Genomic DNA, 16,348 nt, shown 5'->3' with positions numbered 1-16,348 from the left:
GTCAGCAGGTAAATAAACTGGCCCGGCCCGCCAGGGTGCTTACCCTGGCGAGCCGCGTGCCGAACGTTGCCGACCCCGATATACTCTGTGTGTGTGTACATATATAAGTTTTAAACAAACAATTTAATACTGTACACAGCAACGATGATTGTGAAGCTTGGTTGAGGTGGAGGAATCAGAGGATGGAATATTTCCCAGGGAATGCCTTACTGATAAATGATGAACTAGCACTCGGCTGAGCCCTCAAGGGTTAACGCGTTGTTGTTAATGTAGTCTCACATTCTACAAGGCAGCAGGACTGGAGAGAGGAGACAGAGCATGGCAGAGAGAGGCAGAGACACACACCCTGTGTGTGTGTGTGTATGAGAGAGAGAGAGAGAAAGAGAGAGACGCGTTGCCTCTTTAAGTACACTGACCCCACTCTAAGTACATTGCCTTTTTAAGTAGATCAGCAAGTTGAGACAGCAGCTGCTGCCAGCAAGCTCCCTCTGTCTTGAGTCCTGTTGTGTCCCCTCCCCCGCACCTGCTGCAGGAGCAGGGGGACACCCTGACATTAACACCCCTCTTCCCCACCCCCGCTGTGCACAGCAAGGAAGAGGCTCCCTGGAGTAGCTCCAAGGCAGAGGGCAGGAGCAGCACACGCAGTGGAGGGAGGGGCAGCTGAACTGCCCGGCAATTGATAGCCTGCTGGGCGGCTTTGCACAGGGAACTTAGGGGGAGCTGATAGGGGGGCTAACGGTCCAGCCTGGTTCTAAGCCCCCATCAGCTAGCTCCCACGGGCTGCTCTTCCTGCAAGCAGTTGACAATCAGGCGGCTGCCAAACAACGTTATAAAGGAGCATTGTGCAATTTTAAACGAGCATGTTCTCTAAGGGCATGGCTACACTGGCAGATGTAGAGCGCCGGGAGTTAAACCAGCCCTCGGAGATTGCAGCAGGGAAAGTGCTGCTGCGTATTCACACTGTCAGCTGCAAGCGCAGTGGCATGGCCACATTTGTGGCACTTGCAGCGGCACTGGGAGCGGTGCATAATGGGCAGCTATCCCACAGAGCACCTCTTCCCATTCTGGCGCTGTAGCTTGTGGGAAAGGGAAGGGGGAGAGGAGGTGGGGGACATTCTGGGTCCTGTCCCAATGCCCCATGATGCATCGCTTCGCATCCCAGCAATCCCTGTGCTTCCGTCCACATTTGGCACCATCTTTCAACATTTTTTGTACTGCGCGCTCTGTCTTCCCTTTCGGTCTGCAGGAATGGATCCCAAACTTGTGAGGAATATGCTGATGGGTCTCGCCAGCATGTCATGAATTGCAGTCGAGTTACTCCTTAAGCTACAAAGTGACAGTGAGGAGTCCGACGATAATGTCGACTCGCATAATGCATATGACACGAGATTGCTTGTGGCATTCACAGGCATGCTCACCACAGTGGAACGCCGCTTTTGGGCTCGGGAAACAAGCATGAGTGGTGGGATCACATCGTCCTGCAAGTCTGGGATGACGAGCAGTGGCTGCAGAACTTTCGGATGAGAAAAGACACTTTCATGGGACCGTGTGCTGAGCTCACCCCCACCCTGCAGCGCAAGGACATGAGATTGAGAGCTGCCCTGATGGTGGAGAAGCGTGTGGCTATTGCAGTCTGGAAGCTGGCAACTCCAGACAGCTACCGATCGGTCGCTAACCAGTTTGGAGTGGGAAAGTCGACCGTTGGAATCGTGTTGATGCAAGTTTGCAGGGCCATTAATCGCATCCTGCTCAGAACTGTGACTCTGGGTAACGTGCATGACATTGTGGCTGGCTCTGCACAAATGGGTTTCCCTAACTGCAGAGGAGTGATAGATGGGACGCATATTCCAATTCTGGCACCAGATCACCTAGCCTCCGAGTACGTTAATCGAAAGGGGTATTTCTCTATGGTTCTCCAGGCGCTTGTGGATCACCGTGGGCGTTTCATTGACATTAACGCAGGCTGGCCCGGAAAGACGCATGACGCACGCATCTTTCGGAACACTGGCCTGTTCAGGAAGCTGCAAGCCGGGACTTTCTTCCCAGACCAGAAGATCACCGTAGGGGAAGTCGAAATGCCCATTGTGATCCTTGGAGACCCTGCTTACCCTTTAATGCTGTGGCTCATAAAACCATACACAGGGAGCCTTGACAGCAGCAAGGAGCAGTTCAACAACAGACTGAGTCGGTGCAGAATGACTATTGAGTGTACTTTTGGCTGTTTAAAGGGCCGCTGGCACTATGTATGGGAAGCTGGACCTGGCCAATGACAACATCCCCGTGGTTATATCCGCGTGCTGTACCCTCCATAACATTTGTGAAGGGAAGGGTGAAAGCTTCACTCAAGCATGGACCATGGAGGTTCAACACCTGGAGGCTGAATTTGAACAGCCAGAGACCAGGGCGGGGCTGTAAGGATTAGGGATGCCTTGAGGGAGCAATTCAATGCTGAAAGCCACCAATAATGTTTGGTGCCCTGCACGGGTGTGAAGTGCAGTGGTTCCAATGCTAGTAGGCATCTGTGTTTGCTACATATGATGCACTGACTTGCAGTGCCTGTTGCTTTCCTGGGCTACGCTATCTTTTACTTAATGCAATAAAGAATGTTTGCAAAGCCAAAGAATTAATTTATTGAAAAGAAACAACTGCTGGGGAAACACACATGGCATGACACATCTGTGCTGTGTGGGAGGAGGGAAGGGGCGGGGTGGGGAACGGGACAATCACAGATTTTCATATGTCCTGTTATCATACTCAGCCTTCCTGTCTGGAGTGCCGTGCAATGAGTGCTGCACTTCAGGCTGGCTAAAACGCATGGTGATGGGGGTTGAGTGCAGTGGGTAAGGGTCGTAGTTTTCAGGACTGGGTGGTTAAGCTACAGGTGTTGGAGGCAGCTGGCGGCGATATGAAACTGGATGTTGGGGAAAGTGGGTTGGCGGTGACATGGGGGCACAAGGGAAAGAGTTTTGGGACAAGGGCTGCGGGGGGTGGGGGGCGTGGATCTGCACCGTCTGCAGTGCTATGAGCGCCTGCATCGAGTCCGCTTGGTGCTCCATAATGCTTAGGAGTTGCTCCGTGGTTTGGTGCCGGCGATCCGCATTCTGCTGGCAGAGCCTCCTTTCGGTCTCCCGCCACTCCTGTACTTTTTGATTTTCAGTAAGGGACTGCTGCATGAAGTCATGCAGAAGGTCCTCCTTGCTTCTTCGCGGACGCTTCCTGATTATTTGCAGCCTTTCGGCGGTTGATAACAAGGAAGGATCTCAAGGTTGCATCTGTAAAGTCAAAATGCAACACTTAAAAGAGGCAGCATTGTTCACACTAGACAGAGCAATGATTCGGCCAAACTTAAAGACAAGCACAGTGCACACAATAGCAGAAAATGCTCGTCCCAAAGTGAGCGCACATAACCCACAAGAGCCCCGAAATGGTGAGTAAGCACAGGGGCAAGGGAGACTGATTGTTTCAGGGCCGTAGCGTCCTCTGGGGTTCTGTGCTTGGGGAGAGCCAAAAGCTGCAAGGGGCCCCTATACTGAACACTGTCCCCACATTTTCCACAGGATGAGTTCGTCCTGGAAGTTATCTCGCTGCTGAGGGTGACCTGGGAAGCAAGGGAGGGTCTTCTACTACAATGCGGCTTCTGCCCTGGCCCTTATGCCGCTTGCCTGTGTGCAGCACTGGTCCCCCTGTCCCTCACGGCACTGTGGTGCGGACATGTTAGCCTAACTGGGACAAGGAGCACAGTAGCTCTGCCAAGGAACCTGCGCAAGCGGATTGCCCAGCTTCTGCATGAGACCTTCGATGAGATCACTGAGGCCGATAACCCCGATGTGAGAGAGCACATCAATGCTCTCTCAATTCCGCATTTAGGCATGCACGCAGCCCTAACCCTTCTTTCTACAACCCTCCTCGTCCCAAGAGCCCGCACTGAACAACTACCTTCCCAAAATAAAAGCCACTTACCCAGGCACCTCCTCTGCTGTTTGTTCTTCCCCAAGCACAGTCCGCTGCGACTGGCTACCTTCCTCCTGGCTTGAAAACAGCTCCTGGCTGCATGCATCTAGGGATGCCAGGCTGTCCTCTGGCTCTGGGCTCCCCTCCTCCTCAGCACCCTCGCTCCCACTTTCCTCCTCCTGCCTTGTTGAACTGTGTGCTGCTATGGCCTCTGAAGTGTCCATGGTGCTCTTTGGAGTGGAGGCGGGGTCACCCCAAGTATCTCGTCCAGCTCTTTGTAGAAACGGCAGGTTGTGGGGGCAGCACCGAAGCGGTGGTTTGCCTCCTGCGCTTTGTGGTAGGCATTCTGCAGCTTCTTCACTTTAACCCTGCCCTGCGTCCCGGTCATGGCCCTTTTCTATTATGGCCCTTGATATTTTCCCATAGGTATCATAATTCCTACAGCTGGAGCGCAGCTGGGACTGGACAGCTTCCTCTCCCCAAACACTGATGAGGTCCAGCACCTCGCCATTGCTCCATACTGGGAATCGCTTGGCACTGGAGGCATGGTCACCTGGAAAGATGCACTGAGAGCACTACATGCCTTGCTGAGAAAACAGGAAGGGGAATTTCAGAATTCCCAGAGAATTTAAAGGGCAGGTCTGACAGTTGGTAACCTGAGGGCAAGGCAATAAAGTTCAAAGTGATGATCAGAGTGGCTAGAACAGGCATTGTGGAACACTTCATGGAGGCTGATCAGAGCGCATTAATAGACCAGGGCGTCCACACTGGCACTGCGGTGCTCCAGCCGGGGCACAGCAAGCTTTATGCTTCTCGTGGAGGTGGATTACCAGGGGCGCTCCAGCCACGGAGTCTGGGCGCTCTACGTGCCTTGCCAGTGTGGACACCTCAGGAGTTAGGGCGCCTGGGGCTGATTTAATGCGCTCCAACTCGCAAGTGTAGCCAAGGCCTAATTGATCAGCAACGTAACAACGAAACAACGTTAACTGGGATGACGTTAAGTGAGGAGTTACTGTATATAGGTTCTTAAACCGAGCACATCACAGTAGTGTTTGGGCATCTTCCAGTACTGCATTAAGTAACATGGCTCTCTTTGGTCCCATGTGGTTTGTTCTCTCATCCGCTCTGCAGGGGAAGAAGTGTGTGCAGTGGAGTGTTTTGTTTTAGTAAGGTGGGTTGTTTGTTTTTGATGTCCTTACTTCCTGAGGGAGTTCATTCCACAGTCTCAGACCAGGCCCCAAGAAAGTTCTGTCTCCTGCATAGATGATTTTTTCCCTTCTGATAGAAAAGTACATTGTGTCAGAAGAGTGAGTTGTTGACCATGGCCTTCATCCAAGAGCTTTAGTGAATCTTTTAAATATAGCAGACCAGGTCATGGAGCACTATGAAAATAAGGACTGAGACCTTGAACTTGATTCGATATTCTATGGAAAGCTAATCTAGAGAGTAGGGGACAGGTTTGATGTGTTTGCAATAGCCAGTGTTACTAAAGAGATGTGCTGTAGTGTTCTGTAGTAGTTGTATAGTCACTTCATTTGCACCCCATCCTGCACACAACTCTTAAATGGTGGGGAAGGTCCTCCATGTCTAGGTGGATTTAACCCATAGCACTTCAAGGGCTTGATCCTGAAAGGTGCTGAGACGCTTCTGAAGTCAGTGGGAGTTGAGGGTATCATAACCTCTAGGAGTTGATCAGCACCTTGCAGGATTGAACCCTAAATGACTCTCAAATGAAGCTGTCAAATCACTGTTCAAACATTAATTAATTAAATGTCACAGCATCCTGGTGAAGTGGATATTATCATCCCTGTTCTAGAGATGGGGAAACTGAGACACAGAGAAGTTAAGTGACCTTCCCTAGATCACTCAGCAGAATTGGAAATTGAACCCAGGAAAGTTGATCTCCATTCTTATGGGATGACTACTAATAAACCACACCGCACTTCATTCTGTTGATGCCCTACATTCTCCACACTCCTCCATTCTGACTTTAAATTGGAGAGGGCACAGAGAAGAAATATGTGAATGATTAAAGGATTGGAAAATCTGTTTTATAGTGATAGACTCAAGGAGCTCAATCTTCCTTTTGTTAAGGGGTGACTTGATCACAGTTTAAAAGTACTTACATGGGAAACAAAAAAATTGATAATAGGCTCTTCAGTCTACCAAACAAAGATATAACAAGATCCAATAGCTGGAAGCTGAAATTAGGTAAATTTAGATTAGAAATAAGGTGCACATTTTTAACAGTGACGGTAATTAACCATTGGAACAATTTACCAAGGATTGTGGTGGATTCTCCATCACTAGTAATTTTTAAATCAAGATTGGATGTTTTTCTAAAGGATATGCTCTAATTCCAACAAAAAATAATTAAAGGAAGTTCTGTGGCCTGTATTATAAACAGAGCAGACTAGATGATCACAGTAGTCCCTTCTGGTTTTGTAGTCTATGAAAAATATTTTTAAAGGAAGATCCAGTGAACCTGCTCTTGCTGTTTAAACTGAAACAAGAAAAATATCAACTTAAAAGAAGTCCACATATTGTCAATGCATAATTATTCATCATAATTTATAACAAGGAAACAACTGCAATCAGTATAATTTATCATCACAACCTGCGGCAGACTATAAATTGATCAGACATAGTAAAGAAAACTACTTTGTTTCCAGTAGATACTTTCACATCTCAAATAGTTATGAATAAATTTAATATTATTAAAAAAAAATTTAAAATCTAAATTATTATATGACTTCATGGGAAACCTCTTCTACATCAAAGGGAGAGGATCCATTGATGTTTCATCTTCCTTCTTTTATTCCCTAATGATTGTCTTTCATCTTATCCGGATCAAAGAAAGTTTGAATTTGATTTCTATAAATAGCTAGAGACTCACATGGATACCTTTGCAATTTACATGACGGCTAGTTTCTTTATCAAGGCCAACTCTCCAACTCTCATTAAAGTAAATGGATGTCTTTCATTTGACTTTAATGGGAACTGTCAAGCCAGACATAAAGAAACTAATTGTCATGTAAATTGCAAAGTAACAGATGCATTACCAGGATACAAGGCAGCTGCATGGTTTTGGAATAGAGTATCTGACTTCTGAATGTTCAGCCTAAAAATCCAGACCTAGTCTAATATTACCCCAAAATAACTCTTCAAGTTCTACCAGGCATTCTCTCTCTCTTTCTTCAACGCTTAGCCAGACAGTCATCCGTAGCGATCGTTCGCCATTTGGTCCGTTCCTGCGCAACCGCAAAGGCTTGATGGCCTGAGAGTCCAACATTGGAACAGACTTTATGAACCCATGTAATGGGGGGTCTGCCTCTGGGCCGCCTCTATCCCTTGGTTGGTGGAATTTTATCCCAGATGTTACAAGCCACGTGGAGAATGGCGTTTGCTGGAACGTCTTGTGGCATCCTTGCGACGTGTCCAAAAAGCGTAAGGTGCCACCTGCGGACAATGGCCCCAGTAGTCTGTAGACCCGAGCGACCATAAACATCTGCATTACAGCTGCAGGCATTAGGTAGATATTAGATAGGACTAAAACAGTTGCTAGGAAGATAATGTAAGCTAACGCGAAACCTGCCCTAAGGGGGAAAAGCCTCTATTTAAAGAGAAACTGTTTCCGTCAAACAGGTTTTAAACATATCAATGGAAATTTTCATGACGTAATTCAGAGACAAAAACAGGAACCCTTTATTTTTTTACATGAAATGTTACCTTGTTGCCACAGTGCTAGGATTTAAGTTCTTACTAATAATCAAATACCTAACAAATTAGTATTGTAATAAATTAGTCAAATAAAAAGCAATGCTTCACAGCCCTGGACTTGCAAGCCCAGAGATTGTCTGTGTTAATGCATATTAGTTATAATTTGTCTGTAGGGGGGGGAAAGCCATGTGTATACATATCCTGATAACTTTCAGCACCTGCTTTGAATTGAGAGATTGATGCAGGACGTATGTAACCTCAGCTGGTTATGCTTGAACTCTAAAACATCCACCTGAATTTTCAGATAGGGAAGGCATAAGCTAACTGTGATTTTTTTCCCCTATAAATGTAGCCATTGAGCAAAGGGACACATCCATTTACTAAAAGCTAGCTATCAGAAACAGAAGTCAGTTATTTTACAGCAGCACAGAGAAGCTCTCTTCAATGAACACGTGTTAAGGGAATAAACATTTTAAAGGAATACCTGATAAATCAGTTTAGAGACTGAGGAAAAACTAGTCTGGGGAAAAAATAGGTTACTTAACATTATTTATCATTTGTTCAGTGTCAACACTGTGCTCATGCTGTACAAGACAAATAAAAAGGTAGTTCTGTCCTGAGGGACTTGCATTCTAAGAGCCAGATCCTCCTGCAAATCCTTACATTGTTGCTTCGTTTTTTACACATGAAGTAGTCCTGTTCCTGTTAATGGAATGACTTGAGTCAGAAAGGAGAGGCAGAATCAGAGAAATCACACTGGAAGAGCCAGAGGAAAGTATCAATATAGTCAGGGCTGCCCAGAGGATTCAGGGGGCCTGGGGCAAAGCAATTTCGGGGGCCCCTTCCATAAAAAAAAGTTGCATACTATAGAATACTATATTCTTGTGGGGGCCCCTCTGGGGCCTGGGACAAATTGCCCCCCCCCCCCCCCCCCCCCCGGGTGGCCCTGAATATAGTTTCCTTAATTTGCAGATTCCTAGGAAGGTTTTTGCAGACCTGGAAGCAAACAGAAGAGAAAATCAAAGAGGATCCTGAAGCAGGGCCAGCTCCAGCATTTCTGCCACCCCAAGCAAAAAAAAAGCCGCGATCGGCGGCGGCAGTTCAGCGGCAGGTCCTTCGCTCCTAGAGGGAGTGAGGGACCTGCCGCCCCCGAATTGCCGCAGGTGCCGCCTCTCTCCCTTGGCCGCCCCAAGCACCTGCTTGTTAAGCTGGTGCCTGGAGCCAGCCCTGTCCTGAAGAATCAATCCCTACTGCCCTCAGAAAAGAATGTAGGGCTGTCAAAGTTGGTGTATTATTATGTATAATACTGGATTATTCATTCACTTAATGTATTATATTGTAACCACAGGGGCCCTGATTAAAAAGACATCTCACATGATCAGCCTTCTCTTTTTTCCATTTGGTGCCTTTGTGAGGTTCTCTTTCATTTTCTTCCTCCATGCTTTTTATTGTTGTGGCAGGCTCTGTAACTAAAGTCATTTTTGATCATACAGAGAAAAAAAGGTGTAGGTCCTTTTAACACTTCCCTGTACATCAGTAATATCCATCTGTGACAGGCTGGGCCAAATGGTTCCATTTTGACTCTCCTGAGGTTTCTGAAATATTCCTGGTTCAAAACCAAGGCACAACTATGTACTGCTGAAAGTGACTTCTTATGTGTATCTCCCTTATGCTCATGGTTGTAAAACTAATCTCAATCCTGCTTTTTGTGTTTACATTTAAAAATTATCAAAATAAGGAACTTTATTTGGAAAAAGCAAATGTCAATTTAGAATTTCTCAATACACGCAGTTTTCAACAACCTGATTTTCAGAGCTGTTCTTGGAGATCAGAAAGACAATCTGTCTGGGACTGGATTAACTGTATACTTTGGAGAGCTCCATTTGCTGGATAACTGTGGAACAATCATCCCATTTTTACTGCACATGTGTTTGTGTTACAAGAATACTGCTCTTAATCATAATGGACCCAACCCCATTCATTGGATCCAGTATCTACGTAACTGATTTGTTCCATCTCTTGTTTAATACTCTTTTGTTCAGCTGTCTGAGGGTATTCAAAGGAAGTAAGGAATGTTTCTACTCTTTCAAATATGTCAGCATTCATAAGAGAAACATTCACTAATATTACTGGAATAGTTTAAAATATATTCGTGTTCTGGTCCTTGGAACAGACTACTTGGTGCTGCTGTAGTTGGTGTGAAGCAGTATTTTCATTTTTAAGCATGTATTTTTAGAAATGTGTAAAATGAATGAAAATTTTCTCAGGTCTGAGTATAAAAATCAACATTTTTTTCCTACTAAATTGAAAAATCCTGTTGAATTATTTCCTTTAAAGTGCATGTGTCCTTCTCCCAAAGCAGTGTTTCACACTGTATGTAGTTTTGTTCTTAGTTTATAGAACAGTAGCAAAAGTGGGGGATTTTAGCATGCTGGGAAAACTGTTCCTACAGAGTAGTTATCAGTGGCTCACAGTCAAGTTGGAGGGGCATATCAAGTGGGGTCCCGCAGAGATCAGTTCTGGGTCTGGTTCTGTTCAATATCTTCATAAATGATTTAGATAATGGCATACAGAGTACACTTATAAAGTTTGCGGACCATACCAAGCTGGGAGGGGTTGCAAGTGCCTTGAAAGGACAGGATTAAAATTCAAAATTATCTGGACTAACTGGAGAAATGCTTTGAAGTAAACAGGATGAAATTCAATAAGGACAAATGCAAAAATACTCCACTTGGAAAGGAACAATCAGTTTCACACATACAAAACGGGAAATGATTGCCTAGGAAGGAGTACTGCAGAAAGGGATCTGGGGGTCATAGTGGATTACAAGCTAAATATGAGTCAACAGTGTAACACTTTTGCAAAAAAATCAAATATCATTCTAGGATGGATTAGCAGGAGTGTTGTAAGACATAAGTATTTCTTCCACTCTACTCTGCGCTGATTAGGCCTCAACTGGAATATTATGTCCATTTCTGGGTGCCACATTTCAGGAAAGATGTGGACAAATTGGAGAAAGTCCAGAGAAGAGCAACAAAAATGATTAAAGGTGTAGAAAACATGATCTATGAGGAAAGACTGAAAACTCTGTGTTTGTTTAGTCTGGAGAAGAGAAGACTTAGAGCAGTGGGTCTCAACCAGGGGTCCGGGACCCTCTGGGGGGCTGCGAGCAGGTTTCAGGGGGTCTGCCAACCATGGCTGGCATTAGACTCAGTAGGGTCCAGGGCAAAAAGCCAAAGTCCCGCCACGTGGGACTACAGCTGAGAGCCCCGAGCCCCACCACCTGGGGCTGAAGCTGAAGCCTGAGTAACTTAGTTTCACTTTGCCCCCTATGGTGTGGGGCCCCAGGCAATTGCCCTACTTGATACCCCCCTAACACAAGGCCGGGCTTTTATATGCAGAAAAACAGCTGTTGTGGCACATCTGGGCCGTGGAGTTTTTATAGCATGTTGGGGGGGGGGGGAGGCTCAGAAAGAAAAAGGTTGAGAACCCCTGACTTAGCGGGGACATGATAACAGTTTTCAAGTACATAAAAGGTTGTTACAAAGAGGAGGGAGAAAAATTGTTCCCCTTAACCTATGAGGATAGGACAAGAAGCAATGGGATTAAATTGCAGCAAGGGAGGTTTAGGTTGGACATTAGGAAAAACTTTCCAACTATCAAGGTAGTTAAGCACGGGAATAAATTGCCTAGGGAGATTGTGGAATTTCCATCATTGGAGATTTTTAAGAGCAGGTTAGACAAACATCTTTCAGGGATGGACTAGGTAATACTTAGTCCTTCCTTGAGTGCAGGGGACTGGACTAGATGACCTTTCGGGGTCCCTTCCAGTCCTTCGATTCTATGATTCACACCATCTGCATTGTAGGAACCTTGTCACTACAGGACTTTGGAGACATCACGGTTTTTGAGCTTAATAGTTTCTGTTTTAACACTTTTGACAATGTTGTAGCACCATCAGAAACTAGAAACTGCTTATTGTTGAGGACCCTTTTCACTAGCCTGTAAGGATTATAACACAGTAGGTCCTTTGGGGACCTACCATAGTATGAAGGGGTTATAACACAGCAGGTCCTTTGGGGATATACCATAGTATGAAGGGGTTATAACACAGCAGGTCCTTTGGGGATATACCATAGTATGAAGGGGTTATAACACAGCAGATGTAAAATGTGTATAGGAGTAATATTCTTATGCAGTCTAGTTAAAGACACCTTCTCTCAGTCTTGGAAGAATGAGTCTTGAGTGACTGTAAAATCTTGTATTAGATTCTAAACTCTTCCAGTCAGGGGCCATGTCTCCTCTGTATTGTGAGGCACCTAATATGTTACTGGATGCTGTAAAATGAAACAATTCAATTATAATAATGAGTTTTAAATAGGCTTATTTTATACAATAATTAGATCAAAGGAAACAAACTGGATGGAATCTCCAAAAGCATATCTCACACACACAAAAAATCAACAGGGTGATCAACATCACAAAAAGGGCACTGTTTATAGGCCCAAAGCTAATAGTATGGAATCCAATTAAAAAGGTGGGGATGGTAATCATATGATTATACAGTAACTCCTTGCTTAATGTTGTAGTTATGTTCTTGAAAAATGTGACTTTAAGCAAAACGATGTTAAGCGAATCCAATTTCCCCATAAAAATTAATGTAAATGGGGGGAGTTAGACAAAAGACATTATATACATATACAGTATAACTTTTAAACAATTTTAAACAAACAATTTAATGCAGGTATAAGTTTTAAACAATATAATACTGTACTCAGCAATGATGATTGTTAAGCTTGGTTGAGGTGGTGGAGTCAGAGGTGGAAGAGGGTGGATCGTCCGGCTGCTCCTCTTGCTGTTCTTCCTTAACCGTCACAACTCGAAAAAACATATCTAGAGATGGTTGTTTTGCTTTCCTTTTTTCTTCTTGGTAAATTTCTTTATAGCAAGTCATTAGATGACCAACTCCCCTAATCACTTTAGAGCTGCGTTCCCTGTCAGGATCATCATCACTAAGGATCTGCAAACCAGCTTCAATCATTTGGAAAGCTTCAGAAAGACGTTTGGCAGTCAAATTTTGATGGGTTGGTTCTTCTTTTACTTCTGGGCCCTCGTCTTCCATTGCTCTCATCATGTCCAGCTGCATCAGATCTTCATTGGTTAGCTCTTCCCCGTGTGACTGCAGAAGTTGTGTAACGTCAGCTTCTTCCACTTTATCAAAACCTGCTTTCTTGGCCAAGCTGAGAATATCTTTCTTCATAGCAGGGACAATATCTTTAAATCCCTTTAAGTCATTGACACATTCAGGCCACAACTTCCACCACACACCATTCATGCATGCCTGAGTAACTTCAGCCCAGGACTCACCAATGTTATTGATGCACTTGAGGATGTTGTAGTCACGCCAAAATTGCCGAATCGTAGGCTTGCCTTCTCCATCAGTGCCTCTGATGAGCTGGTCGAAAGTACGGCGTAAGTAATATGCCTTAAATGCAGCGATGGCTCCTTGGTCCATAGGTTGGATGAGTGATGTGGTGTTAGGTGGCAGAAAGACAACTTTAACATTTTCGCACAGGTCGTCCAGATTGATTGGATGAGCTGGTACATCAGCAATAAGTAATAAAATCTTGAAATCAAGATTTTCATTGGCACAGTATTCCTTCCATGCAGGGACGGCATAGAGAGTCAGCCATTCTGAAAAAATAGCTCCAGTTATCCATGCCTTCTTATTGGATCTCCAAATGACCGGAAGGTCTTCCTTTGAAAATCCCTTGAGAGCTCGTGGTGTTTCGAATTGGTACACTGTCAGCGGTTTCATCTTCATGTCTCCAGCAGCATTACCACCTAGAAGCAAGGTTAGGCGGTCTTTAACTGCTTTAAATCCAGGTGCTGTCTTCTTGTCTCGGGAAATGTAAGTCCGTTCAGGCATCATCTTCCAGTAGAGACTTGTTTCATTGACATTGAAGACTTGCTTAGGTGAATAGCCTCCTTCCTCAATTATTTTCTTGAGATACTCGGGGAAATTTTTAGCTGCTGCAGTATCGGCACTAGCCACCTCACCGGACATCTTCATGTTGTGCAGGTGGAAGCGCCTCTTGAACCGATCAAACCATCCCCGACTTGCCATGAACATCTCTGTCTGTGATCCTTCACCTTGGTCTCTCTTTAATTTGTCATACAAACTTTTTGCCTTAACTTGTATCACAGGCATACTTAGATGTATGTTCCGCTGGTTTTGGTCCTCTATCCACACTGAGAGAAGACGCTCCATGTTTTCCATCAAACTACTTCTTGATCGACTTATTTTAGTAGCACTAAGCGGTGTTACACACCGAGCACTAGCCCTGATCTTGTCGGCATTACTCCGAATTGTTCTCACAGTGGTTGGAGTAAGACCTAGAGTGATGCCAATGTCTACCGCACGCTCACCTGCATCAAAATGCCTTAAAACGTCTAATTTAGTACCCAAACTAATGGTTTTCCTGGTTTTCTTACTGCTAGTGTTACTGCTACTACTAAGCACTCCACTATGACTTGCTCGGCGTTTTTGACTCATGATGCTGGGTGATACTGTACAGTACAATCACAATGAGCCCTCCACCATTACATTTAAAACAGACTTGCACAGGGTCACTGGAACAATGTCCTATGTTAGCTCCTTGAGCCCCTTCTGTTTCTTGCTCACGCACGTTAGCAGCAGCTTCCCTTTCCCCAAATCTCCCTGCAGTCACTAATCAGAGGATACTCATGAACTTCTCCTAAATCAACCGTGTTGATATCAGGTGGGATATTTCTCAGGGAATGCCTTACTGCTAAATGATGAAATAGCACTTGGCTGAACCCTCAAGGGTTAACGCGTTGTTGTTAATGTAGCTTCACACTCTACAAGGCAGCACAGATGAAGGCAGGAGCGAGGAGACACAACAGACTCACGGCAGTGGCTGCAAACACTTCCCTGCAGAAACTGAAGTGATGATGAACCCACGCTATCCCGGCCTGCTGGAGCGCACCACTCCCTCCTTCGGACGGCGCATGCACGTGCTAATCTTCACTCCCTTCAGCCTGGAGTGGTTGTGGTCATGCAGCATCAATCAACTATTGAAAGGGAAAGAATTTGGAAAACCCATGTCATTCTCCATGGTAATCTGCTCCCCTACTGAAAGCCCTTTGGGTTTAGGCTAAGACTAGTAATAGAGTCAGTTTCACTTGCAGGTTCTGCTGGAGGACCAAAGGCCTGTCTTCCAGGGTGCCCTGGAAAAACCAGCCCTGCTGTACCTCCCATAGTAACCATGCACGCAACACCGGGGCAGCACTGCAGCCAATGTAGCTGTGACTGTTGTAAGAGGAGAAAAATAATGTTTGCTGCAGGGCTGTGCTCCTCCCTGCTGTGTGCAGGCGGGGGCAGAGACATGCAGCTGGCATTGAACTGAATGGCAAAGCTCCCATGAATTTCACAGACTTTCATGGGAGTAGGGCCAGGTTCTGTGCATCCCTACACCGCTTCTCCCCTTTGCTAGACCGAAGCAGGCGCTGGAATGCTATTAACTTGCTTTGGGCGGGCTGCCGCCCCCTGTGTTCCTACCCCCCTTCCGCAAAGGGGGGGAGCGGATGGAACGTTGTGTCGGCAGACGCACGACAGTAAGGCGGGGCTGCCACTGTGTAGCCCCTGCAACTGCTTTGCAGGTGGCTGGTAGCCTCGGGCGGAGCCTCCGCAAGCACTCGGCGTGGCGCCCTAGTCCCAAGCAGTTCCATCATGACTAAAGGGAAACCACCCAGGGCCCATCCCTTTGGGATTTACCATGGTGAGATGATGACCAAGGTACCCAGAACTGTTATTTGATGGCAAAAATCCTTTGGATTCTGCATGTCTCTCTTTACCCCATCTACCTTGTTACGTACTGCCTGGCTCGTAGAAATCCCACAGAGAAATCAGAACAGCCTAAAACACAGAAATATGAGTCCTGCAGTAACTGTCACTAATCCCATCAAGCTTGTTTGTGCACAGCCCTCAGGAATGACTCAGAGTGTCACATGTGATGGCGGCTTTTATGATGTGAATGCCTGTTCCATAGCAACTGGACTAAAGCCACCCCTTGTTTCACATGGGCCACCAAACATGGTAACGCCAGCTATAACATGCTAAGACTTTTCAGTCACTGCCAGTCTGCCCTAGATTTCAACTATTCTAGTCTATTCTAGACAGTTTCTTATACCAGAGGCAGGAGGGAGGAGACACAACAGACTCATGGAAGTACCTGTGATCCGTAGAAGAAAAGCTCTTGCGTCCAGTTACCAATCTCCCAAATTCTAACTGTTTTGTAAAAAGAATTGTATGTGATCACACTTACCCCAAATGCAAGGCTAACATGTACATTACATATTAGCAGCTTTTTAAACAAGAATTGTCAAAGAATTCACAGCCAGATTCTGCTCCTCTTATCTATCTATCACACTTATATGGTCCTCATTACCATAGCACTGAAATAGCACCTCACATTCTTCAATGTATTTGTTCTCACATTTTTGATTATCTCTATTTTGCAGTCACACAGGCAGTTTGTGGCAGAGCAGGGAACAGGTCTTCCAAGTCCTAGGCGAACACCCTACCCACTGGATTATCCTTCCTCTCGTTGAGTAGTACCTTGTTCCTTGAGTAGCCTCAGTAATTTCAATGGAC

At 45.6% G+C, this 16,348-nt stretch overlaps 2 protein-coding genes across 3 annotated transcripts in view; both read right to left on the bottom strand.

Annotated features, from left to right (window-relative positions):
- The window catches only part of LOC112106606 (tropomodulin-2), a 63,547-nt gene that overhangs the window by 41,116 nt on the left and 6,083 nt on the right, over positions 1 to 16,348 (bottom strand). Inside the window, exon 1 of one of the 2 annotated variants that reach the window (XM_029910775.1) lies at positions 14,605 to 14,756. The exons of the other annotated variant lie outside the window; for it this stretch is intronic. The gene's annotated coding sequence lies outside the window, so the exon portion shown is untranslated. Of the gene's footprint in view, positions 1 to 14,604; positions 14,757 to 16,348 lie in introns of those variants that run through there. 2 annotated transcript variants of the gene reach the window in all.
- LOC113406080 (tigger transposable element-derived protein 1-like) lies at positions 11,520 to 14,628 on the bottom strand. Its single transcript, XM_026648457.1, has 2 exons — positions 12,528 to 14,628; positions 11,520 to 11,673 (listed from the first exon to the last, which is right to left on the bottom strand). The coding sequence occupies exons 1-2, from the start codon at positions 14,225 to 14,227 to the stop codon at positions 11,520 to 11,522; spliced, it is 1,854 nt and encodes a 617-aa protein (XP_026504242.1). The 5' UTR covers positions 14,228 to 14,628.

Source organism: Terrapene carolina, unplaced genomic scaffold, assembly GCF_002925995.2.
Source record: "Terrapene carolina triunguis isolate 2854851 unplaced genomic scaffold, T_m_triunguis-2.0 Scaffold67, whole genome shotgun sequence".
In the NCBI taxonomy this organism is placed as follows: Eukaryota; Metazoa; Chordata; order Testudines; family Emydidae; genus Terrapene; species Terrapene triunguis.
This window is presented reverse-complemented; position numbering and strand designations above follow the sequence as displayed.